This window comes from Scardinius erythrophthalmus (genome assembly GCF_964197995.2).
Source record: "Scardinius erythrophthalmus genome assembly, chromosome: 21".
NCBI classification, from domain to species: Eukaryota; Metazoa; Chordata; class Actinopteri; order Cypriniformes; family Leuciscidae; genus Scardinius; species Scardinius erythrophthalmus.
In genome coordinates this window covers 4358806-4386310 of record NC_138241.1, presented here as the reverse complement: position 1 = coordinate 4386310, position 27505 = coordinate 4358806, and the positions used below count along the sequence as shown (strand labels likewise).

The following is a 27505-nucleotide window of genomic DNA, read 5'->3' as shown; positions in this document are numbered from 1 at the left end:
TATTAGAAACAGGAGATGAGAAACACAGTGTGTGTGTGGACACACGTGTGCCAGTAATGCTGCAAATCTGTCCAATCGCACGACAGGTGCAGAGCTGACACTGAATTCATTAAGCCTGATAGAAACAACACAATGTTTTACACTGACTATTCCAGCTCAGTTGTGGGAAAGTTTTTTCTCCACAGACCAAATCACCAGTTAACGGCATTATAAATAAACGGCATTACTAAAGGCGTTATTTTTTTCAGTAACGAGTAATCAAACGAATTACTGTTTCCCGTTACCGTGACAATAAAATGTGACGTTACTATAATTGAGCTCACTTAAAGGGATAGTTCACCCAAAAATGAAAACTAGCCCATGATTTACTCACCCTCAAGTCATCCTAGGTGTATATGACATTCTTCTTTCAGACAAACACAATCAGAGTTATGTTAAAAAAATTTATTTATAATGAGAGTGAATGGGCGTCTTAGTTTAGAAAAAAGTTCTAAATCATCTATTGTTCCACTATAGTAATGATAATACTATTTAATAATTACAATAACATTTTGAATAGGTGTCTCTCACATTGTCCCACAGCAACATGAAAATAGTGTAGATTATTGTACAATGTTTTATCATAATAATTTATTCTCATTAGTGTATTCTATTTCTATTTAACATATTTAGTATTGGGGGCATCCAAGCTATTTGACATATTTGAACTTTTTTAAATAAATAAAAAAGGAACACAATAGTTACTCTCCCTGGTATTTAGTTACTTTTATAATGATGCAACTCAGTTACTAACTCATTTGCTATTTGTGAGAAGTAACTAGTAACTATAACAAATGACTTTTTAAAGTAACATGCCCAACGCTGCAAATCACACACACACACACACACACACACTGATGATGGTGAAGGAGACACACACACCTTCATGACCTCCACTTGCAGGTCTTCATGTAAGGCGGGCGTCACCCTGATGGCCTCCAGGATCTGACTCAAGAGCTGCTTCTCTGGCACCTCGGTCTCCACAGCAGCAAAGCAGTCCTCACACAGGATCTTCTGTCGACAGAAAAACATGCAAAAGGCTGAGAACAGTATAAACTAACCAACATTACACAACTAACCAAAAAAAATGAACACTGGTCATCTTGCCATGTTTGTAAGCTGAATTATAAACGTATAAGATGCATGCAAAACTTGCCAGCACATTGTTAGGCATTCACTGTAAAATTGATCATACTTTTAAAATCTGTAAAAATGTAAAAACCTTTTAATTGGTTAATGGTGAGTTCACTTACTCTATACACTAAAAAATGTATAGATAAAATGAGACATTTCATGTAATATTACAGTAAAATACTGTTAAATGTACAGTTTTTGGACGTGAAAAAAACAAGTCATCTTATAACTTATTGTTCATCTTCAACTTTGATTATCTTTCTCTTTATGACCTGTGTTTTTCAAGGTGGTTGTCAGTGCATATATACAGAGCTGCACGATTAATCATTAAAAGATTGCAATCTTGATTTTTTTTTTTAGGAAATAAAATACTATGGAAGTCAATGGGGTCCATCAACTGTCTGGATACCAACAATCTTCAAAATATTTTATTTTCTATTCAGCAGAAGAAAGAAACTCATACAGGTTTGGACCAACATGAGGGTGAGTAAATTATGACAGGAACAGGATTTTCATTTTTGGGAGAACTGTCTCTTTAACATTATTTAAGTTAAGGTGCAGCAAGTGATTTCTGAGAAACGCTGTTGAAAGTGGATCAGATCAAGCAGCACAACACACTTGTAGCCAATCAGCAGTAGGGGGCGTGTCCACACATGAGGGACGAGAGCCAATCAGCAGTAGAGGGCGTGTCCACACACGAGGGAGGAGAGCCAATCAGCAGTAGGGGGTGTGTCACTCATAATGTGGGAGAAGAGAGAGCCAATCAGCAGTAGGGGGTGTGTCACTCATGATGTGGGAGGAGAGACAGCCAATCAGCAGTAGGGGGTGTGTCCACTCATGATGAGGGAGGAGAGCCAATCAGCCGTAGGGGGCGTGACCACTCGTGATGTGGGAGGAGAGAGAGCCAATCAGCAGTAGGGGGTGTGTCACTCATAATGTGGGAGGAGAGAGAGCCAATCAGGGGCGTGTCCACTCATGATGTGGGAGGAGAGAGAGCCAATCAACAGTAGGGGGCGTGTCCATTCGTGATGTGGGAGGAGAAAGCAAATTTGTGTCAGCGAATTTGTGTCGTTTCTTCTCCATACGTGAGTAACACTGGTTTTGCCGTTCCACAGAACCAAGATATGCTGTTACTGTAATGTTACCTATAGTAACAGGACAGTTTTGAGTGCAGTTGTTTGTCTGGAGCCTAACAACGAACTCTAGCTTGTTTATACTCTTGTGGACTCTATTTAAAAAAATAAAAAAATAATTATTCCTTGTCGTTTGTTCGTCATCTTCGCATTATTTTTACAAAGCATTATTTTGCTTCGCTTCAGCTATAGTCAGACATCCCCTCTTGCATCGCGTGTTCATGCATTTTGGGGGCGGAGCAATGACGGGAGGGGTGTGTTTGATTGGGTTGATTTCAAATATCAACAGTGTTTCTCAGAAATCGCTTACTGCACCTTTAATGAAATATAGTTGTTGGGTTTTTTTTACTATAAATTTAAGTTCAATCTGTAGAACTTGTTTAGTTATGGCAACCACAGCTTCCGTTTTTACCATAAATTCTGTATATTCTGGTCCAAAGATATGGACCTTTTCATGTCCATAGTACAAACATCACGAAATGAGTTATGAGTCTAACATTGGCTGAGCAAATACCATTAAATAAATCAGAGACCAAATATATTGTGTCCTGCTTTATCTTAGTGTCCCTAAATAATTCCATACGCCTTTAAAACGTGAAGTGTTGAGTAATGCACACACACACACCTGCATTCCAGTGAGGGCAGTCTGAGCCAGTTTAATGTTTTTAGACTCCAGTGCCAACCGAAGAGGGAAAAAGCACTTCTCTCTGCACAGAAACAGTTCACAGTTCACAACGCAGAACATGAAAGATAAACTCATGAAGAGTATTGAAGCAGTTTCTAGTGTCACTGTCAGCCTCTGATGATTCTGAGATCATTTGTTAGGCACTTTGAATTAAAGCATCTGTTATATGAATAAATATAGAAGAAGCTAAAAACAAAAAGCAATCCAATATCAACATAAATAACAGAAAATAACTAAGGAACAATTCTTATGCATTTGGTAATTTTAATACTTTATCAATGCATTTTCACAGTGTACAAATGAAAGATTTAAAAACAGGGAATGTAATGCAAAACCAGAAAATACAAATGCTGACAATACAAATATGGTGTATGGAATCAAAAAACTTGCCTGAGTTTAGATGGGGGTATTTTAACTGATCCATTCTGAGCTTGAAGGGTCTCTGTACAACCGCAACGAAAATTAGGGGAAAAGTATATAAAATTAGAAAACCGATATAAAAAAAAAATTAAACACATTCAAACAAATTAACATAATTTCAATATGAATAAACATTCTTTGAAACCCCATCATTCCTAACTATTTAAAGTAGGGATGGGCGATATATACCGGTAGACACGAGTAGAGATTTTGGACTATCGTCTCTATCGCGGTTATGCTCACGTGGCGTTGATGTGCTGTGGCGTCATGCGTTTTTAAGCATTGTATTTTAAAAACAGGTTATTTTAAACCGCAATAAGCGGAGAAAGACAACTCATTTAGCGAAATGCACATGTTTCTGAGTCTGTCTGAGAGACACACGAAATGAAGCCTCTGCACATAGAGCGCATGAGAACTGAACTGAGTGCTTTTTGCCGCCTAATTGAGCTTAAACAGTTAAATACACACACTTATGTGTCAAAATGCCCGTCTTTGTAAGTATCCTTGTAAACATAGTACTTTATGTTTTAAGTGAAGGTAAACAGTTGAGAAAGAAACACGTGTAACAGTGTATTGGATCCGTGCATTCAGTCTTAAAGGGACAGCAGCCTAATAAACCTGAGTTATTCATGTCAATCAAACAACAATACTCTTCACTGAATCACCTTTGTCTCACTTTAATAAGAATAGATACAGATTTAATTTACACAGTGCAGATTAAGCAGTGATCTTTATACATTTGATTACTTTATACAGTTTATGTAAGCTAGTCGCTATTTCTTATTTCAAGTGCTTGAAGTTTTTCAGGTAGGTTTATTTCTTTGTTCTATTGTAGTTTGTCGTCCTATTGCTTGTAATCAGTTTATTTGTTCTTATGTTATCACTGACTGTTTACTTCTGTACGCTTGAGAGTTTTTATGTAGGCTAGTATTAGCTTATTTGTGATTCTTGATGACAAGAATTATGAACTTTCAATGGTATCAAATATTTGATGATATAAAACTCTTATTTAAAGCAAAAATAACTGTATTGAGATATATATCCTTATTGTGAAGTAAAATTACTCATGATAAAATCCCAAACCAGGCCTTGCTATACTGTCATCTGGGAATTCATTGATCCTGTAAAATGAGCCAGAGTTGAAGAGCATCAGTTTTGAGCCCCTCATTTGTTGGCACAGCATGACTGACAGTGTGTGATATTCAATGCTGAAACAATGAAAGGTCAATTAAGTGCATGATGCTCCACATCATCTTCAACTACTGCCTTTGCCCATCTACTAAACAGCCTAACACAACACAAGAACACAGAATAACTTAGAACGAGCCTAGAACATCTATAACACTTTAAATATCTTAATTATAATAATTCAAATAAATTTGAATATTTGTTATAATTTATTATTATTAATACAATGTTACTGTTAATTTCACTAAATATTCTGTCTGATATAATAATAATAATAATAGTAATGTTGCTGTTATTTTATTAATTTCTGGATCATACTAAAGCAAAGGGCGTAAGTACAAAAAACTATAATATCTTAATTACCAGCAAAAGAAAAAAATAAAGTAGCCATTAAAAGATTAAATGAATCATTAAAACATAGAAGACTGTCATTTAAAAGTACTGTGGCTTTACCATGCCTCAATTATGGTAAAAAAAACAAACATAATTTCATATTATTACCATACACTATCTATTCATATAAACATGTTCGACTGAATTTGCATGCTATTCCAAAGTACTCATAGTGCATGTCCAAACATACTATGACTTTTTTCATTTTTGACAGCATGCTTTTTAAAAATAAGGAGGTTTGAAGCCAAACCATTCAGCACTATAATATTCACATAAACATGGTTTAAATGCACACAGGTCGCATGCCTATATAGGCTCATTGCATGAGTGCCCACTGGAAATTAAACTATTTCATTTGATTTCAATTCGCATGTTTATTATCATGCTGTTCTAAAAAAATTAATATGCAATTTAAAAAGACATCCTGTAACAGCTGTTATGAGGATTCAGTTGCAGTAAATAAACATCCGTGAAAGGCGGGCACACTTTTGCTCTGACTGCTCTAAAACATTATTTTTAATAAGCGTTCACGCGCGTCCATCTGTTCTGAATGTGCGTTTGACTCATCGCTCACAGACTCAGGTGCGTCTTACCGCGCGCGACGCCGCACGCGTCCCGCATCGCTTTATGTTTGCTGCCCGACGCGTCCTTCTGGAGCTTGCGAAGAATCTCCTCCATCGCGCTGGGAGGATGATGGGTGAATGATATGCTGTAGAAATGATGGTTTCAGGCCTCCTGCCTAAAGCTCAGCATCCCTACAGTAAAGATGATTCACTTTAATAACAGTGATACGTCACACCGTACGTCAGTTGTTACTATATGCGTGGAAGCCGCTGGTGTTTAGTGACACAAATACTATAAAGAAAATATTGTTTCGACCAAATGAAAGGGTTTAACTGCATTCTAGAGCACGCATCTGATTTGTGAGGTGGGTGTCCAGCTACTTCCCGTCCGCGAATTAAGGTACTAAAACTACTATGACGAAGGACTGCTAATTAATATTCATAAGCCACGCCTTCGTTGGTGGAGGGGAAATAATGTTGCGTCACTGCTATCTGATTAATATATAGGATCATTAATTTATTAATGATATAAGATCATCTTTGCCATTGGAAGAATACCAAGCAAATTAAAAAATATCTTAAGTATATTCATGAGGTAATATTTCGCCATAGTATTCTACATTACTTCTGTCCAGAAGAAGAAAAAATGCTGCACGGGATTTATTATGTTTATTAATGATTATGTCACGTTGATAGCCTTTTTATTTTATTTTATATACCCCTATAATTGGCTAATTTAAAGTCACCATGAAATCAAAATTGAGAGTAATTAAAAAGTAATATTGCAATATATTATAAATAATTTATTTGTGCACATTATTATATATATATATTTTTTTCATTCATGTGCATCGCAATATTTAATCAAAACAACTTTCCCTAGCGCCCTCTTGTAGCACATTTCTTCTCTGATGACGTGGTTACTGGCGCGAGGGCGGGGAAACCTGTCAATCACATGAGATTGACCAATAGCAAACCACAACCATCCAATCAATTCCCCATGGACAAAAGTACCGCTCTACATTTTTCTTGTTCAAGATACCGACTTTAACAAACAAAACATTAACAGATTGAGGACTGAGCCATTCCGTTGTTTCCGTCTAGACTAGAGGGTAAATTTGACGGTAAAACTTAAAGTATGTCTTTTCATGATTTTGTCTATTTCTGTGCCCATGGAAAATAATTTGAGATTTGTGAATTAATTATGTATATTTTACAAAAATAATATATATATATATATATAACGTGGCCGCTTTGATGTAGATTTTTATGGCAGAAGGATAGACTTTTATTTTTAAACCGCAGACCGGATGTTGTTTTGTACCCGCAGCTCAAGTGTCTCCGCGAGCGCTGCTGTCACTCTCAAACTCACTCGTCATGATGGCTGCCGTGTGGCGAGCTCGCGTATTTGCCCGCTCTGTCGTCCGCTTCTCTGATCGTGATCTGTAAAATATTCGTTGAAAGCACGTCTTTAAACGCGACATTAAAAGAACTCGCAAAATAACCTGTTATGGTCAGTAAGAGCTGTGTTTCTAAGATTAGCTACTGCTAATCAGTAGCTAACATTAGCATGTTAGCAGCCGTGACGTATTATCGACCTGTCACACACATCTGAGTTGTTTTTACTGGATAACAGACTTAAATAATTCTTGAAACGCATAGCATGTAATAACAATCATGCATAATGTCCATATATTTAAAACTTCGTCTAATTGATTCATGCATGTTTACAAAGTTGTGCAAATCACGAAACAACCGGACTTGTATTTTGATGCACTGAATAAGAATATAATTTGATAGACGATTATTTTTTTGTTTTTTTAAATGTAGTGCAATAATTTCTCACATATGTGGGTCCTGGTGATTAATGCTTGTCAAGTTTCTGCTAGTCTCTGATTGGTCAGTCTGATTTTTAACACCAAACATGGACGTGGCTGAAGTTTTTTTATCTGCGTCACATCTTTTTAAATTGTACCTACTCAACATAATATCTCAGTTGAAGTTACTGAATATGTGTTATTTCTAGGCTGAAATCAATCAAAATACTGATGGCACTGTTGAAGAAGTGGAAGATGAAAATTCAGAGGATACTAATATTCAAGTTAGTGAACCTGATCTTCATTTTTTTTTTTTTTTAAGAAGGCATATGAAAGAAAGTTGCAGATGTGTTTATGTAATAAATTGCTTTAATCAAATACTTAGAATTTATATATAATATAATTATATATATCAGTCAGTATTTTATCAAAATTGACCGTTTACTTTCTTAAAACACTGGTTTCCTGGTTTTATTCTGCACAGTTCGTCAGTGCATGTTCTTCCAAAGATAATAATTCATGACACAATACTTTACTCCACCTCTGAAATGATTGCCCTTATTGGATGACATCACAAATCCCTCTCACTTTCTAGCCCCTCCCCTCCAGCAATCTCCCCATTCTGGATCGGCTAAAACCAAGTCCCGCTCTTCTTTTTTCTTCTTGAATATTCAGCTTCACTTGGGAAAAATGCTGCAAATCTTAAAACATTTCTGTCATTTTATAGACTGTCCAAACATTAAGTAAAGTATAATTATTTAATTTTACCAATGAATATATCAGTGAATCATTTAAGCCAGTGGATTTCAAGGATTGATACCTGATATAACAATAAAATAAAAGTCCTGCCCTTTATTTATTTTTATAATTTTTTTCTCATTGAAAATCGTGTTTCACTCTGGAATCTGTGGAAGCTTGTTTCCGCCACGAAATAAAATGAGTCAGAATTGCGAGATATTAACAGTCACTACTTCCTATCTCAGAATTGCAAGTAGACTTTTTTCTTGCATTTACGTGTTTATATCTAGCAATTCCGAGTTTATAACTTGCAATTCTGTGATAGGAATTTGCAATTGTTTTTATCTCGCAATTCAAGACTTTTTTCTCGCAACTGCAAGTTTATATCTCGCAATTCTGGAAATAGGAACTCGCAATTGTTTATAGAATTCTAACTTTTTTCTCGCAATCCGAGTTTTTAACTTGCAGTTGTTAGATAAAAAGTCGCAGTTGTTTATATCTCGCAATTCTAACTTTTATTGTGCATTTGCGAGTTTATATCTTGCACTTGTGAGATAAAAAGTCACGATTGTTTTTATCTCGCAATTCAGACTTTTTTCTCTCAATTCAGTGTTTATATCTCGCAATTCTGAAATAGGAATTCGCAATTGTTTATATCTCGCAATTCTAATTTTTTCTCTCACAATCCGAGTTTATATCTTGCACTTGTGAGATAAAAAGTTACAATTGTTTATATCTCGCAATTCAGAGTTTATATCTCGCAATTCAGACTTTTTTCTCGCAATCCGAGTTTATAAGTTGAGAAAAAAGTCGCAATTGTTTATATCTCGCAATTCTGACTTTTATCGCGCAATTGCGAGTTTATAACTAGCCATTCTGAATTATGACTGATATTGACTCGCAATTCTGAGATAGGAACTCGCAAGTGTTTAAATCTTGCAATTCAGATTTTTTTCTTGCAATTGTGAGATAAATGTCGCAATAACCTTTTTTTTTTTATTCTGTAGCAGAAACAACCTAAACCAATCCGAGTTTATATCTTGCACTTATTAGATAAAAAGTCGCAGTTGTTTATATCTCGCAATTCTGACTTTTTTCTCGCAATTCAGAGTTTATATCTCGCAATTCTGAAATAGGAACTCGCAATTGTTTATATCTTGCAATTCTGACTTTTTTCTCGCAATTCAGAGTTTATATCTCAAAATTCAAACTTTTTTCTCGCAATCTGAGTTTATAAGTTGATAAAAAAGTCGCAATTGTTTATATCTTGCAATTCTGACTTTTTTCTCGCAATTCAGAGTTTATATCTCACAATTCTGACTTTTTTCTCGCAATCTGAGTTTATAAGTTGAGAAAAAAGTCGCAATTGTTTATATCTTGCAATTCTGACTTTTTTCTCGCAATTCAGAGTTTATATCTCACAATTCAGACTTTTTTCTCGCAATCTGAGTTTATAAGTTGAGAAAAAAGTCGCAATTGTTTATATCTCACAATTCTGACTTTTATCGCGCAATTGCGAGTTTATAACTCGCCATTCTGAATTATGACTGATATTGACTCAAGATGGGAACTCGCAATTGTTTATATCTTGCAATTCAGAATTTTTTCTCGCAATTGTGAGATAAAAGTCGCAATAACCTTTTTATTTTTTTATTCTGTAGCAGAAACAAGCTTGCACAGAAATCTTGCCTGATCACACAAGGTTTTGAAAGGCTTTTTATTGTTAACAAATCCCGATAATCATGAATGACTGCAGAAGCCATCAAAAGCACATTGGTCAGAAGGTGTGGGATTCCTGAATTTCTTATGAGCCTAATCTGATGATGTTTCAGATGGAGCTCAGTGCTTTCCGGGCCAAGTGGATGTCCGAGCTTCAGCCTAGCTCCGGTGGGAAGAGGAGCCTCCAGAAATCAGCCGAGCTGAAGAGGAGACAAGAAATAGCTAAAGAGGAAAAGGTTAGTGATGGGAAGTTCGGATCATTTTACTGACTCGCTCGTTCATCAAAATGAACGAATCTTTAGTCGAGTCAGTTCGTTCATTTTAAGTAGCTTAAAGGGATACTTCACCTCTGGGAAGATGAATGTGTATTTAAAATAGGTCATTTAAGTAGAAGAAATGTGGAGAAATTTTTGAATTTGGAGCTTTCTAGACTGAGAAAAGCCAGAAAATGTATTTTTGGCTTATGTGGATGAAAGACAACAACTCCCAGAATGCACTTGCTTCGCTGCCTTAGGAGGCCACGCCTACCGGTTAGAGAGCACAGTTGAAAACAACAAGGCTAGCCTAAGTAAGTGATGAGTTTGCCAGGGATTTAGAGACCCAAAATGTCCGGGATTCGGCTTTTGCGTTCTACAGTCGCCAATCATTCATTATGTTTACTGTGGCGAGCAGGATGAGGCTGACGGCCGCGGGAGAACGGCGCGAGGCCGGTGGCGTCATCACTGAGACGCGCCGGGTCTCGCATCTCTCACAGAGGAGCCGGAATTTTCTTAGCAATGTTAAAACGCACATCAACTGATCACTTGTTTAGCGTTCATGTAAACACTACAGTCAGATTCACCGATCGGAATTAATTCAGTTAGATTGAAACGAGAGGTGTGCATGTAAACAATGAATGGCGACCGCAGAACGCAAAAGCCGAATCCCGGACATTTTTAACAGTCTCGCCCGCCGGACAAGTCCGGGAAAAGGAAGATGGTAACCCCTACTTACTCAGCTTTCTCCTATTATTCAGCTTTCTCCACAGAACAAGAGCATGCTAGCTTAGCTTCCAAAGAAAGACGGCTGACACTGTGTGTACATTCTGTGAGTGAGATCCAACCCTCTATGGGCGGGTTGAAAACATGCGGAACAACGCCATCTACTGGCTGTAGTCTTTAGCCTCTGGCCAGAAAATCGTCCGATGACGCAAAATGACGATTTTTGCGTCATCGGAGGATTTTTTCCAGACAAAAAATACATAAATCTCTCCTCTCAGGGGGATATGAGGGGGGAAAGCATGGTAATTCGAAAATACTACAGGTTTTCTACTAATACAAAGCTTAATGCTAAATCCTGAAGTAACCCTTTAAATGTTACACTTTTAAAGGGGTGGTTGAGTATACTATGATTTGACTTGTCTAACTTTAGTTAGTGTGTAATGTTGCTGTTTGAGCATAAACAACATCTGCAAAGTTACAAAGTTCAAAGCAAAGGGAGATATTTGCTTTTAAAGAAATCGATTTTTAAAGGGTTAGTTCACCCAAAAATGAAAATTCTGTCAGTAATTACTCACCCTCATGTTGTTCCAACCATGTAAGTCTTTCGTTCATCTTCGGAACACAAATTAAGATATTTTTGATGAAATCTGACAGAATTTTGACTCCTCCATAGGCTTCCAGTGTGACCGAAACTCACCGGCCCAGAATAGTTATTAAAACATCGTTAAAATAGTCCAAGTAACTACAGTGGCACTACATTAAGTTTATCATGCGACGAGAATACTTTTTGTGCGCAAAAACAAACAAAAATAACGACTTTATTCCACTTTTCATTTCCTTCTCTCTGGGCCTCGTAGTGTTTTTGCGCTGCGCGTCTGTGTTGCACGTCATCACGCAACACACACATGACCGGCGTCGGCCAATAGTGAGCCTACGTGGTGACGTGTAACACAGACGCGCTACGCATTGTGCGCAAAAAGACTACGCGAACTAACTAGAGGCCCAGAGAGAAGGAAATGAAAAGTGGAATAAAGTCGTTATTTTTATTTGTTTTTGCGCACAGAAAGTATTCTCGTCGCTTGATATACTTAAGATTGAGCCACTGGAGTCACTTGGACTATATTAACGATCTCTTTAATAACTTTTCTGGGCCAGCAAGTTTCGGTCACATAGAAGCCTATGGAGGAGTGAAACATGGCTCAGATTTCATCAAAAATATCTTAATTTGTGTTCCGAAGATGAACGAAGGTCTTACGCGGTTGGAACAACATGAGGGTGAGTAATTACTGACAGAATTTTAATTTTTGGGTGAACTAACCCTTTAAGGACTACAACAAACGGCTGGTAGAGACTACACCACATTCCTCCTGGGTTAGTGACATCATCAACCCTAGAAGTTACATAAACCCCGCCCCCGGAACATGCAGTCCATGTTGAGAAGAGGAAGAGTTGTTGTAGTCGAGCACATTTGTGAGTCAGCTCAAACTGTAGCATCCGTCTTTTGACATGCAATAGAAAGTCACTCTGTGTGCATCTCACAACAGTTCCTATACGAGCGATTTATAGATTATCATGACAGAATATGCTAATAATTTCACATCAGCAACATAAATTCATCAACTAACCATTTGGAGATGTCCTGTTGCATTCTACGTGTTGTCACTTCTTCTTGAGTCTCTCCATCATTGTCTGACTCCGTTTAAACATAAAAGGCAGAACAGTTTCTGTCATTTTAGTGTGTGTCTGTGTGAGGTTATCGGAGCTGCTAACACACAAGCTCTTGAAGCTCCGCCCCCTGTGCTGGGAGCAGCAGCTCATTAGCATTTAAAGGGCCAGACACAAAACGGTGCGTTTTTGCTCATCCTCAACAAGTGACAACTTTAACATGCTATATAAAAATATCTGTGGGGTATTTTGAGCTAATACTTCACACACACACTCTGGGGACATCAGAGATTTATTTGACATCTTGTGAAAAGGGCATTATACCACCCCTTTAACAGCCAAATTCCCTGAACACATCCACCTACGCAATCTTGATCATATTCTGATTTAAGAGATCATTATAATGCAGCAAAAAATTATTTACAGGGAACATAAATAATTACTTTACCTTCCGAGTCTTTTGTTCGTTTGTCACGTGACAGACGCAATGAACGGTTCATGAATGACCCATCGCTAGAAAAGGTGTGAACTCATGAATATTCATACTGTGTGTGCGCTATGATCATGAAAGCTAAATCAGTGATGATGTGTACAGTTATTTCCTTAAGGCGAGACACGGCAGGCAAAAACATTGTTTTTTTTACTGGTCAATTTTGAGATTTTTGGATATCTGTCTTCAAAAACATGTCTTCTTTCAGACTGTGGTGAAAAAATGTCCGAAATACACATTTAGGTCTTTATTTTACTACACTTTGTCTGTTTGCGTCTGTAGATTTCGTGTAAATTCAACAAAAGATGTCGTTGTAAATCATCCAGCCGATCCGTGATCTCTGTCTGCTCTCTGTCATAACAGGCACCGCTGGAAAGCTCTCTCTCCTGTACAATGCTGTCGGATCCAAATATGGTCATTTCCTTTTTATCGGCAACCAATCGCGAAAGTAAAAGGGCTGAATGTGCAATCTCATTGGCTGATGATAAATCTTTAAAGCCCATTTTCTCAAAATGACCTTTCTCATACTCCAAGTCCGAAATCTCCACTTCAGTAGCACCTATATACACCAAACTTTCCGGTCTTGTACCTAGTTATATTATGAAGACATTTACAGAGGGATTTGTAAATATATTATTCCTAGCCTGATTTATATAACATTTTATTCCAAAAAACATGGCAACATTTTTTTTTTAAGGCTATTGACAGTATATTCTGATTCACAGGATAACAAAAGTAGATATCCATAAATCCCTCTGAAATTTTTTCCCCATCTAATATGTGAACACAATAAAAAATAATTTTTAATCTGGCTTTATCCAATACTCAGATTTAGTTTTTTTAAATATATACAAATTAGCGCATATTTAATTAGATATTGCCTAATTTGCATATTTAAACATTAAATTACAGAAAACTTGTAATACATTTTTTTCTCATCTTAATGTAGGTAATCAACTGGGAAAGTTTCATGGTGATATCTGCTAGTTAAAAATTTTACCCCATTCACCTGTAGTGTCTCGCCTTCACTTGGCCTTGTCTTCATTCTACATTCACAGGCCCGAGAGCTGTTCCTGAAGGCAGTCGAGGAAGAGCAGAACGGAGCGGTTTATGAAGGTGCTCAGTCATTTATTTATTTAGATTAGACAATTACACTTATAAAATGGATTCCATGAAGAAGTGAAGGCCGGGACTGCCGGTAAACTTTTCCTCCGTTGATGTTTTGCAGCCATCAAGTACTATAAGAGTGCGATGCTGCTGGTCCCGGACATCGAGTTCCGGATCAACTACAGCAGAACTCCTGATCCGGACCGGAGTGGGAGCTAGTAAGTGCTCGGATCACATGTGCTCATGGAAAATTTGGATGCATAGTGGGACAATTGTAAATAGTGTTTTCCAGCCTTTTTTTTTTTTTTTTATAGTAATAATTAAAATAAGGTTTAATTTGTTAACTGCATTAGTTAGCATTAATTAACAATGGACAATACTTCTACCGCATTCATTAATCTTAGTTCATGTTAATGTCAACATTTACTAATAAATTATTGAAAAAAAGATGTATCTGTTAACGTTATTTGATGGTATATACTGAAACAAATGTATTGTTCATTGTTAGTCAATGCATTAACCAATGAAAACCAATTGGACTGTATTGTAAAGTGTTACCAAAAATTATTATTAATTAATAAATAAATACTATCAATTCTTATGGTTAATACGCATTTTCTACTCATGCTCTGCAGTAAAATATTTAATCATTTATATTATATATATTTCTTGTTAGATATTGCTTTTGTGTAAACCTTATGTATAGTAAAGCCATAGTTATGTTTGAATGGTGAGCAAATAATTTTTTCAATAGGTCAAATCAGTCTGAATGATTTGTTAGATTAATGGTTTGAATCAAAATAATAATAAACAAAATCCACATCCAGCAGTTTCAGGTGACTGGAAAGGTCATGGAAATTAATTGGTTGGGAAGTGTGGGAATCATAGTTGCCAAGTCCGCTTATAATACGCGACTTTGGGCTTTTTTTTTTTTTTATAAATCGCGTTAAAACAGCATGGGTTGCGGGTTGCGTTTTTTTTTGGGCTTATTAAAAAAAATATGGTTGCTTGTTAGGAAAATCTGACAAGCAACTTAGTTTTCTTTACATCTATGGTCACGGTAGCCGTTTTCTCAATCTCCAATGCATTGATTGACACTGTCTGCTCACAGCTATAGCCAATCAGTGCAATCATATAAGTGCTGTGGCGTAATTCGTCAAAACATTCCGCCGAATCCGCCCCCTTATCCCCCTCATTGGAGAAAAATCCCGTTCAACGTGCAGGCGCGCGCAACGCTGTAATCCAAGCTATGATAGACGTAAAAAAATGTATCCTTTTTTTTCCTAATCCGTTTATCCTTTTATAATAAAGCAGTGGTTTCAGTTTAATATGTTGCAGGCTCATTTATTGGTAATAAATAATAAAGGATAATGCTGAAACTAAATAATCTAATAATGTTGGGCTTGTTTTGGGCTTGTTTGTCTCGCGAGAGTTGGCAACTCTGGTGGGAACCCTGTTTATCCAAACATACATTTATGAATCTGCAGTAAACAGAAACACACAAAAAATTGCATAAAGAAAATAGATTTTGTCAAAATGGAGACTGCTGGTAAATGTGGCCCAAATCTGAATTTTTTTGCTCACATGTGACAAACCACATGGAATCTGATCTTTTTAATTCATATTTGTGCCACTTCCACATGTGGTCCTGAATCCGATACAGGTCAGATGTTTTGCGATGCGAACTCAGTCTGAACATTCAGTCATATCGGAAATCATGTGACTTTTACGTCACTCTAGATCAACGTTCATCACAATTCTGCACTCATTGATGACAGTGATGTGTCAGAACTCACAAGTATCACAGTGACAGCTCTATACACAAGCAAAACATCATAAACGATTTTTTATATGGTCTGTGCATAAATTTGCTGGCTTCTGTGGCAGATCACACTATAAATAAACGCATAATCGCTCACTTTATTGTCTTCTGTTTACACTTCCATATGACAGCGTGCCGCATCACATCTTTTTATCTCTCCTTTGCGCATGTGAGTCAGTTCTGGACCATGATCTGTTCACACTAGAATCTGGTATTGGCAAACAATGTGAACAGCTTTACAAAAAAAATCAGGTCTGAGCAATAAATGGGAATTGAGGCACATTTTCTCATCATTGCAATGTATTCAAATGTTGTTGTTTTTCTTTCTTGTAATTCTGACTGTTCTTGATTATTCTCATTACTGCAATAAAAGTTAGATTTTTTTAGCATTACAGTAAAATGGTGGAATTGTGATCTGTGGTCATAAAGAAATAATGGCACAATGCAACAAATTAGCTTCATTTTCTACATGCAAAATTCTTCACAAGTGCCTATTCATGCACTCTAGCTTGGAGGACAATGAGAAGGATCGTGAGATCGACGATCTGCTGACGTACTTCCAGCAGCAGCTGACGCTAGGCTGCGACACCATGAAGCTGTGCGAGCCGGAGACAGACACGTCACAGGTGCACATCTCAGGTACTTCTCGCGCTCGACCTGCTCTGTTCACATTCCCACAGTCTCCCTGTTTCCCTGACAGTCTCTCTCTCACGTCCACAGCTCTGCCCTTCGAGGTGCTCATGTATATCTTCCGCTGGGTGGTGTCATGTGACCTGGACCTCCGAGCCTTAGAGCAGCTCTCATTGGTTTGCAGGGGTTTCTATATCTGTGCAAGGTGGGCTCACAGACTCACCAAACATCTGAGGAAACCAGCTTAGAGTCATAGAAGAACCAAAAATATTGGTTTGCCACTGAATTGTGTGTGTTTCGCTGCAGAGACCCTGAGATTTGGCGCTCTGCCTGTTTGAGAGTGTGGGGGCGAAGCTGCACCAAAATGCTGCCGTTTTCATCCTGGAGAGAGATGTTTTTGGAGAGGCCACGTGTGCGCTTTGATGGTAAACGTGTGCGTTTATGCACAGTCAAAACTAAATGTATTCAGACACCTTCAACATTTCTCACATTATCACAGTTTATTCGCTATAGTTTAGAAAATGTTAATAAAATATGACAAGAACTCAGAGTTATCACATCAGTTGATATTTGACTGGTTTTGTCCGTCCTTCTGTTAGACTGTCTCACACATGAATTATGTTGAATATCTGTCAGCTGTTAAATTTAACTACACAATTAGATAATACCAGTTTAGCTCAACCAATTACCAAGCAATGCTTCATTTTGTTCAGTCTGTGTGTAAAAAGAGCAATAGCAATTAAAGAACAAACATGATCAGCTCAAAGTGTCTGAATCATTTTTGGTCCCAAATTTTTATACATTTTACTGGTAGTCACTGTATGAAAAATATTTGGATATAATATGTCACAGTTTACTTTATTTTGCTCTCCTCACTTACATAAATGAACTATAGTGTTCTGCACACACTAGTAAAAAAATACCAAAAATTATATCTGGTGTCTGAATAATTTTAAATATATGCTGCACGTACAGAGTTTAATAATCGTCTGTGGTTCGTCCAGGTGTTTACATCAGTAAAACCTCATACATCCGTCAGGGGGAGGAGTCTCTGGATGGCTTCTACAGGGCTTGGCACCAGGTGGAGTATTACAGGTGAGATCTGGGCTTTAAAGGCACAATATGTAACTTTTTTGCTTTAAAATTAGCAAAAATCACTATATCTACGTTATATATTTTTTTTAGTTTTGTACTTACATTATCCCGACTGTTTACAACAATTTTCAAATCAGGAGAAATTTTAATTAAATTTTTATACGCTGCTCTGATTGGCTGACTCCGCCCACACGCTGTTCTGATTGGCTGACTCCGCCCACACGTTGTTCTGATTGGCTGTGGGTTTTGATTGATTTCGACGCATCTCGCAGTCGCGTCTAGTGTGGACAGACACATTATTTGTCGCTGGAATCTTAGTGCATCACATCTGGTTAGGACACGATATTATGAGGCTTTGACAGATATGGCTCTGATCTTCCAGGTACCTGCGCTTCTTCCCTGACGGCCAGGCGATGATGTTGACCACCCCCGAGGACCCGTTGGTCGTTGTCCCACGGCTGCGCAGCAAGAACTCCAGGTGTGTGTCATGTGCATGAACAACACACCTCTGAACTTGACATTTCTAGTCCACGTGACATGACGGTTAAAATGCCTTATTCCCACAGGATGGACTCCATCATGTTCGGCCATTACCGGCTGTCCCAGGATACAGACAATCAAACCAAAGTTTATGTTGTTGTCTCCAAGAGAAAAGAAGAGGTTGGTTGGTCATTTCACAGCGCTGTTCTATTTGTTTGCAGTTTTAAAAGCAATAATTTCTAAATGTCATAATCATTTGTTAACAAACAAGTATTGATTACTTCAATGAGCTCATTGTTTCTGCCTTAAATTATTACATCGTTTAAATTAAAGGGGTGGTTGATTGCTATTTCACTTTTTTCATTTTAAATACTGTGTAATGTTGCTGTTGGTGCATGAACATTATCTGCAAAGTTGCTGCGCTGAAAGTTCAACGTAAGCGGAGATATTGTCTTTTAAAAATCAGGAAGTTTAATGCCTACAAAAACGACTCGAATGGGACTACAACGAGATACTTCCCGGGTTTTATACGTAACTAACCCATACATTTACATCAACCCTCCCTCCGGAACATGTTCTGCTGTCGAAGAGGAGGAGTTATAGTGGAGAGCTGTAGCTGTCAGGTCTTCTGTGTTCAGGCTTCCTACAGACGCTGTAGTTCGTCAACAATGGTTAAAATTTAAGTTTGATTATGTTCCTGACAATTACAATCGTAGTTTAGCGCTCTGTGCTGCGCATTTTACGGAAGACAGCTTCCAGAATCTACACGAGTTCAATGCCGGATTCAACAAGAAACTATTACTCCAACATGAAGCAGTTACAGCTTTAAAACCAGAGGCAGCAGTTGTTGGGCCACAACCTGCAAGTAAGATTTAATCATTTTAAATGTATTTGCCTGTATATTTTAAGACGTACTGTTTTAGTTTTATCAAGGATGTAAACAAATGCCAGCGCTGGCTTTAGTATATGACAGATGCGTATAAACATTTTGGACCCGAATTTGTAATATGTACAAATTTTGTAAACGTATTTTCCATGTATACTTTATGACGTAATTTTTTGATTTGATCAAGAACGCAAACCAATGCCAAAGCTGTTTGGTTATAAGAGCTAGTTAGTTCGATGTTATTTTGTGTGTATAAGAAACGTGTACAAACTTCAAAAAATTATCGCAACAGCGAACTTCAGCTGCTGTTATCACATGTACACCTAAAGAAAACGTCAAACTGAGTAAACTACTAAGTTTTGTGAATAGTTAAACGGTTGTTCATTCTATCAATAAAACAATATCTTTAAAAAACGGTATTACTAAGTCATGTATTCAGTTATATCAAATGTTTAACCAGGGGGAAAGCGCATCTCAAAAGCTAACAAACAGCAGTAGCATTTTCAAGTAACAGCGTATGGGAATTCTTTGAGAAAATAATAATGATTAAAAAAAATTACCATTCAGAAACGTTTAGTAAGAGCCGTGTTTGCGGAGGTTCTGCTTGACTCTCTTCATCACCGCTCTCTGGGTCTGATTCTGGCTCAAACTGATGAGGCAATATTGACACCATTACATTTGCAGCACATGCAACTGTCGCCCGTAAAGGTAATGGGCGTGAAGATTCCGGACGCAGTTTAGCCAATTACAGCACGCCGGCCGAACTAACCAATCTGAGCTCATTGCCACTTTCTGAGGGAGTGGTTTCATAGAATCAGGAAGTCAACCGGTCGTTCAAATGACAGAGGAGGAAGCGGCTTACAATAAAGGTGAAATTTTGGAAAAATAAGGCGTTTTTTAACAAACGAAACACGAAGACATGTTATATTGCAGCCCATAAACACAATCAAGCAAAGAAAAAAGGCAGTAAACCACCCCTTTAATACATTTTAGCTAATGTACAGAAATGAACATTTCTGAAATGCATAACTTAGATCTGATAACAGATCACTGTAAATTGTAATGTGAAGCTGCTTTGAAATGATGTGTATTGTGAAAAGCGCTATACGTAAGCACTAAGGTACTCGAGGCTAGAGCTGTATCGTGAATAAGTCACGGCTGAAGGGCGTTGTTCGGCGCGGAGCGGAGCGGAGAAACCCCTTCAGCCGTGACTTATTCACTATACAGCTCTAGCCTCGAGTACCTTAGTGCTTTTATAAAACGGTTACCACACATACTAGGGGTGCACGATTCAGAAAATGTCACGATTCGATTCGATATCGATTTTTAGGCTCAAGATTAGATTCAAAAACGATTCTCGATAAAAAAAAAAACGATTCACAGTATGTAAATATTAGGGGTGGGAATCTTTAGTCACCTCACGATCCGATCCAATTCCAGAATTATTCTTGCAAATAATCTTTCTCAATGCAAATATTTAATGAAATAAAATCACTGAAAGCCTTCCTTCCGCCGGAAAAAATAGTCCTTGTCCGTGAACAGCAGCCGAGTTACATTATTACACCATTAGATGGCGGCAAAGACTGTCTTAATGAGAGTCAGTCAGTAGAGAAGACTTTTATATTGAAAGGACTCAAACTTGTGAACAAGGAGAAACAAGACGCAACTGACTGATGACTAGGACACGGGGAAACCCCTTAACCGTTAAAAGGACAAGATATTGCATGTTTACGTCGCTAAGAGTGGTTGCTAGGGGTGTTGTGGAGTGATACATAGAACTGTTGGGTGAAGCGGTCATAGTGTTTTATCATGAATAAAACACAGCTATTGACCAGTCAGAATCAACGACTGGAACTAACCGTTTTATACAAATAAATGTGAGTTGAATTGGTTGTGATTTCTCAGCAGAAGGTGTCCGAGTACCAGAGGAGCCGGTTCTGCAGGCGGAACCCCGTTCCCGAAGCCGAGCGCTCGTTTCATGTGGGACTGCAGCTGGCCTCTGGGGGGCGTCAGCGCTTCAACAAGCTGGTGTGGATCCACCATTCCTGCCACATCACCTACAGGTGCCATGCCCTGCGTCTCAGTGTCCATACTATACACCCTAAACCGTGTGTGAGATTGAAATAAGTGTGTCCCAAAGCATAGTATGCTGGAGAGAGTATGCCAGAAGTCCCCGGATGATTCTGTTTCCGGTGGATTTTCGAAGTGTGGATCCGTGCACTCTTTAACAGCTAATATTACCCACAACCCACTGCGCTTTGGAGGAGGAACTACAAACACGAGTAAAAAGTGTTAAAAATCCTCCATATTTAATTTCCTACCGTATCGGAGAGAAATGCAGAGCAGGGGTCCATGTCATGGGCAGAGAATGTCTAATAAGGGGAGAACTTCCACTCTCAGTACTCTTCCGGCTTCTGAACTGGTTGCAGTTCCACTCTGGCTCCACATGAGGGCGCTCACAGGACGAGTGCAGAATGAATGGAGGTCTATGGCGCTATACCCCTCAAAATCCACTTTTCTCAGGATATAATTTTTTGTCTAGCAATTTGAATGTTGTATTCAAAAGGAGATGCACAGAAATTACACATTGCTGGGTGTTAGATTTTTTAGAGTCACTTATTTGCTTTAAAAAGTCTTTTAAAATGTCAGTGACGTCATACACATCGTACGACCAGAGATACGGCTTTACGGCAATCCTTCAGTCACTCTGGTGCTTTCGCGCTCTGCACTTTCTTTTCTCTCGAGGCATCGACAACACAGCTGACACAGGTAAACACACAGCACAGCTGATACAGGTAAACACACAGCACAGCTGACACAGGGAAACACACAGCACAGCTGACACAGGTAAACACACAACACAGCTGACACAGGGAAACACAACACAGCTGACACAGGTAAACACACAACACAGCTGACACAGGGAAACACACAACACAGCTGACACAGGTAAACACACAACACAGCTGAAACAGGTAAACACACAACACAGCTGACACAGGTAAACACACAACACAGCTGACACAGGTAAACACACAACACAGCTGACACAGGTAAACACACAACACAGCTGACACAGGTAAACACACAACACAGCTGACACACACAGCTGACACAGGTAAACACACAACACAGCTGACACAGGTAAATACACAGCACAGCTGACACAGGTAAACACACAACACAGCTGACACAGGTAAATACACAGCACAGCTGACACAGGTAAACACACAACACAGCTGACACGGGTAAACACACAGCACAGCTGACACAGGTAAACACACAGCACAGCTGACACAGGGAAACACAACACAGCTGACACATGCAACAGGGCTCCAGACTGCGACCAAATGGTCGCATTTTGCGACCAAAATTTGAGAGTGTGCGACTGAATTTTACACCCAGTCGCACATGTGCGACCAGTAATTTATTTTTTAATTTTTTCACGTTAAACGTGGAAGGGGCGCGAATGTGTGGCAGGCCAATGAGTGTGAGAAGAAAAGGGAATGGCCACTGTAACTGGCTAATGTGTGGAGGGGGAGGGTCCTAGAGATAATCGAGCGCGCGTAAACGTCAGTGGGAAGAAGACGGAGACAAATATCAATGTCACGGACAGACACAGTCGGATGATGATGATTCAGAGTCAGAGGTTTGTAAGGTGATAAAGGCCTGAACCCACTATTTTCGGGAAGACTGGCTCCGAGAATTCAGCTGGTTGAGGTACTGTAAGGAGATGAACTCCATGAGCTGCGAATGTGGCAGTCGCTACCCCAGAACTGCGGGGAAAACGAAGTTTGCAGACAGTGCAGGCACTTCGCAGTTTAAACACTCAATCTCAGCCTCAAGCATAGTGTGCCGTGACATGTTAATAAATAAAAACAAAATGAAAGTGGAAAAAAAACTGCGCTACTCAGCACTCATTCTGCTTCACAGACCGTTTAATAGTTCGAACCAATAATAGACAGCGCAGAGCTCCTCTCGCCAGTCGCGGGCCGATCGCGATCACCCGAAACAGTTACATCGTGGAGATCCAGTGAAGAAATCCATTGAGTTCGCGACAGAATTAATAACATTGCTTCGAGATCAAGTGAGAAACATTCAGATTTGACGCAGAATTCTCTGTTATAAACCATATAAGATCAAACAGCGCTGACGTGGAAACCAGGAGAAACATGTGCAATGAGCGAACAAGTTATAGAAGGATTTAGGTCCACAGATTAGCAACAATCACCTTGGATTTAATGTAATAACAACTGTAACTATGGTATACTGTGGTTATAACGGTAGCCTACACATATTTTTCCAGCACTTCAAAACTATATTATCATATTTAAATGTTATTTTTTAATGTGTTGACCAAAACATTTTTTGTTCTTCCTTTAAAGATTGTACCTATTTATAAAACTAAAAGTTTCAAGAAGTAGGAAAACTCACACTTATTTAAAAAAAAAAGATAAAGATTAAATTACTATTGTAAACATAGCTGCAGAGGACGCTTACTGGCTATTTTCACTCCCTAATATCTATTTTGTCACTCATTTTGCTTTTGAATTAATATTAAGACATTATGAATGATAATAATTAAAGTTAACTTTATCTATACACCTCAAATTAAGCTCAGTGCTTTGTCATCCCACAGTGCTACCAAATACGTTCTGTAGAACTTAGTGCCGCTGCCCTCAAATGTTAGTCTGGAGCCCTGTGAACTTAAAATAAAACTGCACATTGTAATTTCTGTACGTTAAGGCTATTTATTATCAAAGCATTTGTCAGTAATAGTTATTTTGGGGGAAAATGTGAATAATTGCATTGCAAGGTGATTTAAGGTGTGCCCCTAAATTTTCTGCTTGCGCTCCTAAAATTTTAAGTCAGGGGCTACAGCGCTCCTAATAAAAAAAGTTAGTCTGGAGCCCTGTGCAAACACACAACACAGCTGACACAGATAAACACACAGCACAGCTGACACAGGTAAACACACAACACAGCTGACACAGATAAACACACAACACAGCTGACACAGGGAAACACACAACACAGCTGACACAGATAAACACACAGCACAGCTGACACAGGTAAACACACAACACAGCTGACACAGATAAACACACAACACAGCTGACACAGGTAAACACACAACACAGCTGACACAGATAAACACACAGCACAGCTGACACAGGTAAACACACAACACAGCTGACACAGGGAAACACACAACACAGCTGACACAGGTAAACACACAACACAGCTGACACAGATAAACACACAACACAGCTGACACAGGTAAACACACAACACAGCTGACACAGATAAACACACAGCACAGCTGACACAGGTAAACACACAACACAGCTGACACAGGTAAACACACAACACAGCTGACACAGGTAAACACACAACACAGCTGACACAGGCAAACACACAACACAGCTGACACAGGTAAACACACAACACAGCTGACACAGGCAAACACACAACACAGCTGACACAGGTAAACACACAGCACAGCTGACACAGGTAAACACACAACACAGCTGACACAGGCAAACACACAACACAGCTGACACAGGCAAACACACAACACAGCTGACACAGGTAAACACACAACACAGCTGACACAGGGAAACACACAACACAGCTGACACAGGTAAACACACAACACAGCTGACACAGGGAAACACAACACAGCTGACACAGGGAAACACACACACAGCTGACACAGGTAAACACAACACAGCTGACACAGGGAAACACAACACAGCTGACACAGGCAAACACACAACACAGCTGACACAGGTAAACACACAACACAGCTGACACAGGGAAACACAACACAGCTGACACAGATAAACACACAACACAGCTGACACAGGTAAACACACAACACAGCTGACACAGGTAAACACACAACACAGCTGACACAGGGAAACACACAACACAACCGACACAGGCAAACACACAACACAGCCGACACAGGCAAACACACAACACAGCTGACACAGGCAAACACACAACACAGCCGACACAGGCAAACACACAACACAGCCGACACAGGCAAACACACAACACAGCTGACACAGGTAAACACACAACACAGCTGACACAGGGAAACACAACACAGCTGACACAGGGAAACACACAACACAGCTGACACAGGTAAACACACAACACAGCTGACACAGGGAAACACACAACACAGCTGACACAGGGAAACACAACACAGCTGACACAGGGAAACACACAACACAGCTGACACAGGGAAACACACAACACAGCTGACACAGGGAAACACAACACAGCTGACACAGGTAAACACACAACACAGCTGACACAGGGAAACACAACACAGCTGACACAGGGAAACACACAACACAGCTGACACAGGCAAACACACAACACAGCTGACACAGGGAAACACAACACAGCTGACACAGGTAAACACACAACACAGCTGACACAGGTAAACACACAACACAGCTGACACAGGCAAACACACAACACAGCTGACACAGGCAAACACACAACACAGCTGACAGGTAAACACACAACACAGCTGACACAGGTAAACACACAACACAGCTGACACAGGTAAACACAACACAGCCGACACAGGTAAACACAACACAGCCGACACAGGTAAACACACAACACAGCTGACACAGGTAAACACACAACACAGCTGACACAGGGAAACACAACACAACTGACACAGGGAAACACACAACACAGCTGACACAGGCAAACACACAACACAGCTGACACAGGCAAACACACAACACAGCTGACACAGGTAAACACACAACACAGCTGACACAGGTAAACACACAACACAGCTGACACACACAGCTGACACAGGTAAACACACAACACAGCTGACACAGGTAAACACACAACACAGCTGACACAGGTAAACACACAACACAGCTGACACAGGTAAACACACAACACAGCTGACACAGGTAAACACACAACACAGCTGACACAGGTAAACACACGTGCTAGAAGAGGTTTAGTTTTGTTTGTTTCTGGTCCCGCTTCGGATGACACGATGCCATCAAGCGGTATCTCTGGTCGTAATCAGTCCTTCACTGACCAGTCAGCGTTCATTAGCAGAATGCTAGAGTGTTAGGGGCAACAACAACTCAACCTGTAAGGAATCGAAAGGACATAAGTACTCGTTCATTCAACTTTCCACCTATAACCCATGTTGAACTTGCAAAACCTACAATCAAATCTGAGATTTCTCAACGGCAATCGGGTGAAAGAGACACATTTAGCCGTCTAGCTCCATTGACTCCCATTCATTCTGCACTCATGGCGATCGCCCCCAGTGGAACTACAACCACAACTCGGTACAATAGGACTTAATAGGGAGTGGCCAGGCTCTCCGTAGACGGGCTCTGTCGTGGGTCATGTGACTCGAGCTGGTGCTGTCTAGTCTTCCGTCCCATAACAATCATGTTGAGTTTAAGATTGCTATCCACCTTTTTTTCTTCTTCTTTTTTGTTTTTGCTGTTTCTTTACTTCATACTGTTTTTATTCATTCATTCATTCATTTATTTATATTGTTACAATTTATTGACTGTTTTGTTTTATGTACTTTTTTGATTTAGTGGTTATTTCTAACCTCCTCTTCCTCTCCTCCTCCACCTCTTCCTCTCCTCCTCTTCCTCTCCTCCTCTTCCTCCTCCTCCTCCTCTTCCTCTCCTCCTCCTCCTCTTCCTCTCCTCCTCAGATCCACCGGAGAGACTGTCGTCACTGCGTTTGATGTGGACAAAATGTACACGCCTCTGTTTTTTGCACGAGTCAAGAGCTTCACCGCCTTTTCAGAGCGTCCCCTGTAGGACGACCCCAGCGATGCATGACGAAAGCCGACCTTTGACCTTTCTCCTACCGCTTCCAGCACGGGCTCTTTCTGATGAATGTACACGAATCCTGTGACATGTTTAGTCTTAAACTGCAGCTCAAAGCATTATGTTTTGTTCTCATGAATAGTGTAAGAGATCTGTCACGCTCTTATTGAAAAGATAAAAACACTATATATATATATATATATATATATATAGACTGTCTTTAAGAAGTTTCAGTTCAACTGTGATGAATGTTCACTTTGTTTGTGTGAGTTTCAGTGAGGGAACGTGTCTAATGACGACTGGAACACCCAAATAAATCAGCTGTGTTGTGTTCTGCTTGTTCTTCATTTACATATCTACATTATGTTGCATAGTACCTGAAGTCAAATTGAAATCAAAAACACTTTTTCTTTTCTCACTACACATTCCTGGTCTTAATTTGATGAAGAAGGTCTGCAGTCTTTCCTCAGTGTTTTCTGTTTGGCTGGTGTCACTAAATCCTCTCCTCTGCACACTTCATTCTGGTCATGACTCTTTTCTTTTCCTGCCAGATCAAATCTATATTTTTCAGCTGGAGACCCGTAGTGTGGACGCTTGTTTCCGCCACTGAATAATAATAAAAAATTTGCATGATATAACATCGCAATTATCTTGTAAATTGAAACAAGCTT

The 27505-nt window shown here is 39.2% G+C and overlaps 2 protein-coding genes across 3 annotated transcripts in view; one reads left to right on the top strand and one right to left on the bottom strand.

Annotated features, from left to right (window-relative positions):
* Positions 1 to 5940, bottom strand: part of arfgef3 (ARFGEF family member 3) — a 67496-nt gene extending 61556 nt beyond the window's left edge. Inside the window, exons 1-5 of the mRNA XM_081351301.1 lie at positions 5890 to 5940; positions 5586 to 5747; positions 3378 to 3433; positions 2932 to 3009; positions 922 to 1053 (exon numbers count right to left, since the gene is read on the bottom strand). Coding sequence (XP_081207427.1) covers positions 922 to 1053; positions 2932 to 3009; positions 3378 to 3433; positions 5586 to 5670 — 351 coding nt within the window. The 5' untranslated portion in view covers positions 5671 to 5747; positions 5890 to 5940. The remainder of the gene's footprint in view (positions 1 to 921; positions 1054 to 2931; positions 3010 to 3377; positions 3434 to 5585; positions 5748 to 5889) is intronic.
* A 956-nt stretch (positions 5941 to 6896) lies between these two features.
* Positions 6897 to 27167, top strand: fbxo9 (F-box protein 9). 2 transcript variants are annotated; one of them, XM_081350286.1, is made up of 13 exons: positions 6897 to 7068; positions 7582 to 7656; positions 9943 to 10065; positions 14023 to 14080; positions 14193 to 14289; positions 16402 to 16532; positions 16614 to 16728; positions 16830 to 16948; positions 17528 to 17618; positions 18001 to 18096; positions 18185 to 18278; positions 20890 to 21047; positions 26717 to 27167. In XM_081350286.1, the coding sequence occupies exons 1-13, from the start codon at positions 7066 to 7068 to the stop codon at positions 26823 to 26825; spliced, it is 1269 nt and encodes a 422-aa protein (XP_081206412.1). In that variant the 5' UTR covers positions 6897 to 7065; the 3' UTR covers positions 26826 to 27167. The 2 variants fall into 2 exon arrangements, with proteins under 2 accessions (XP_081206412.1, XP_081206413.1); XM_081350287.1 differs by having other exon boundaries at positions 6911 to 7068; positions 20893 to 21047; positions 26717 to 26967.
* Positions 27168 to 27505: the final 338 nt, after the last annotated feature.

What these genes read in the sequence shown, in the direction of transcription:
- fbxo9 (XM_081350286.1), top strand. An exon ending in CACCAGGTGGAGTATTACAG is followed by an intron (nt 17,619 to 18,000) that starts GTGAGATCTGGG and finishes CTGATCTTCCAG; the next exon opens with GTACCTGCGCTTCTTCCCTG. An exon ending in TCCTGCCACATCACCTACAG is followed by an intron (nt 21,048 to 26,716) that starts GTGCCATGCCCT and finishes TCTCCTCCTCAG; the next exon opens with ATCCACCGGAGAGACTGTCG.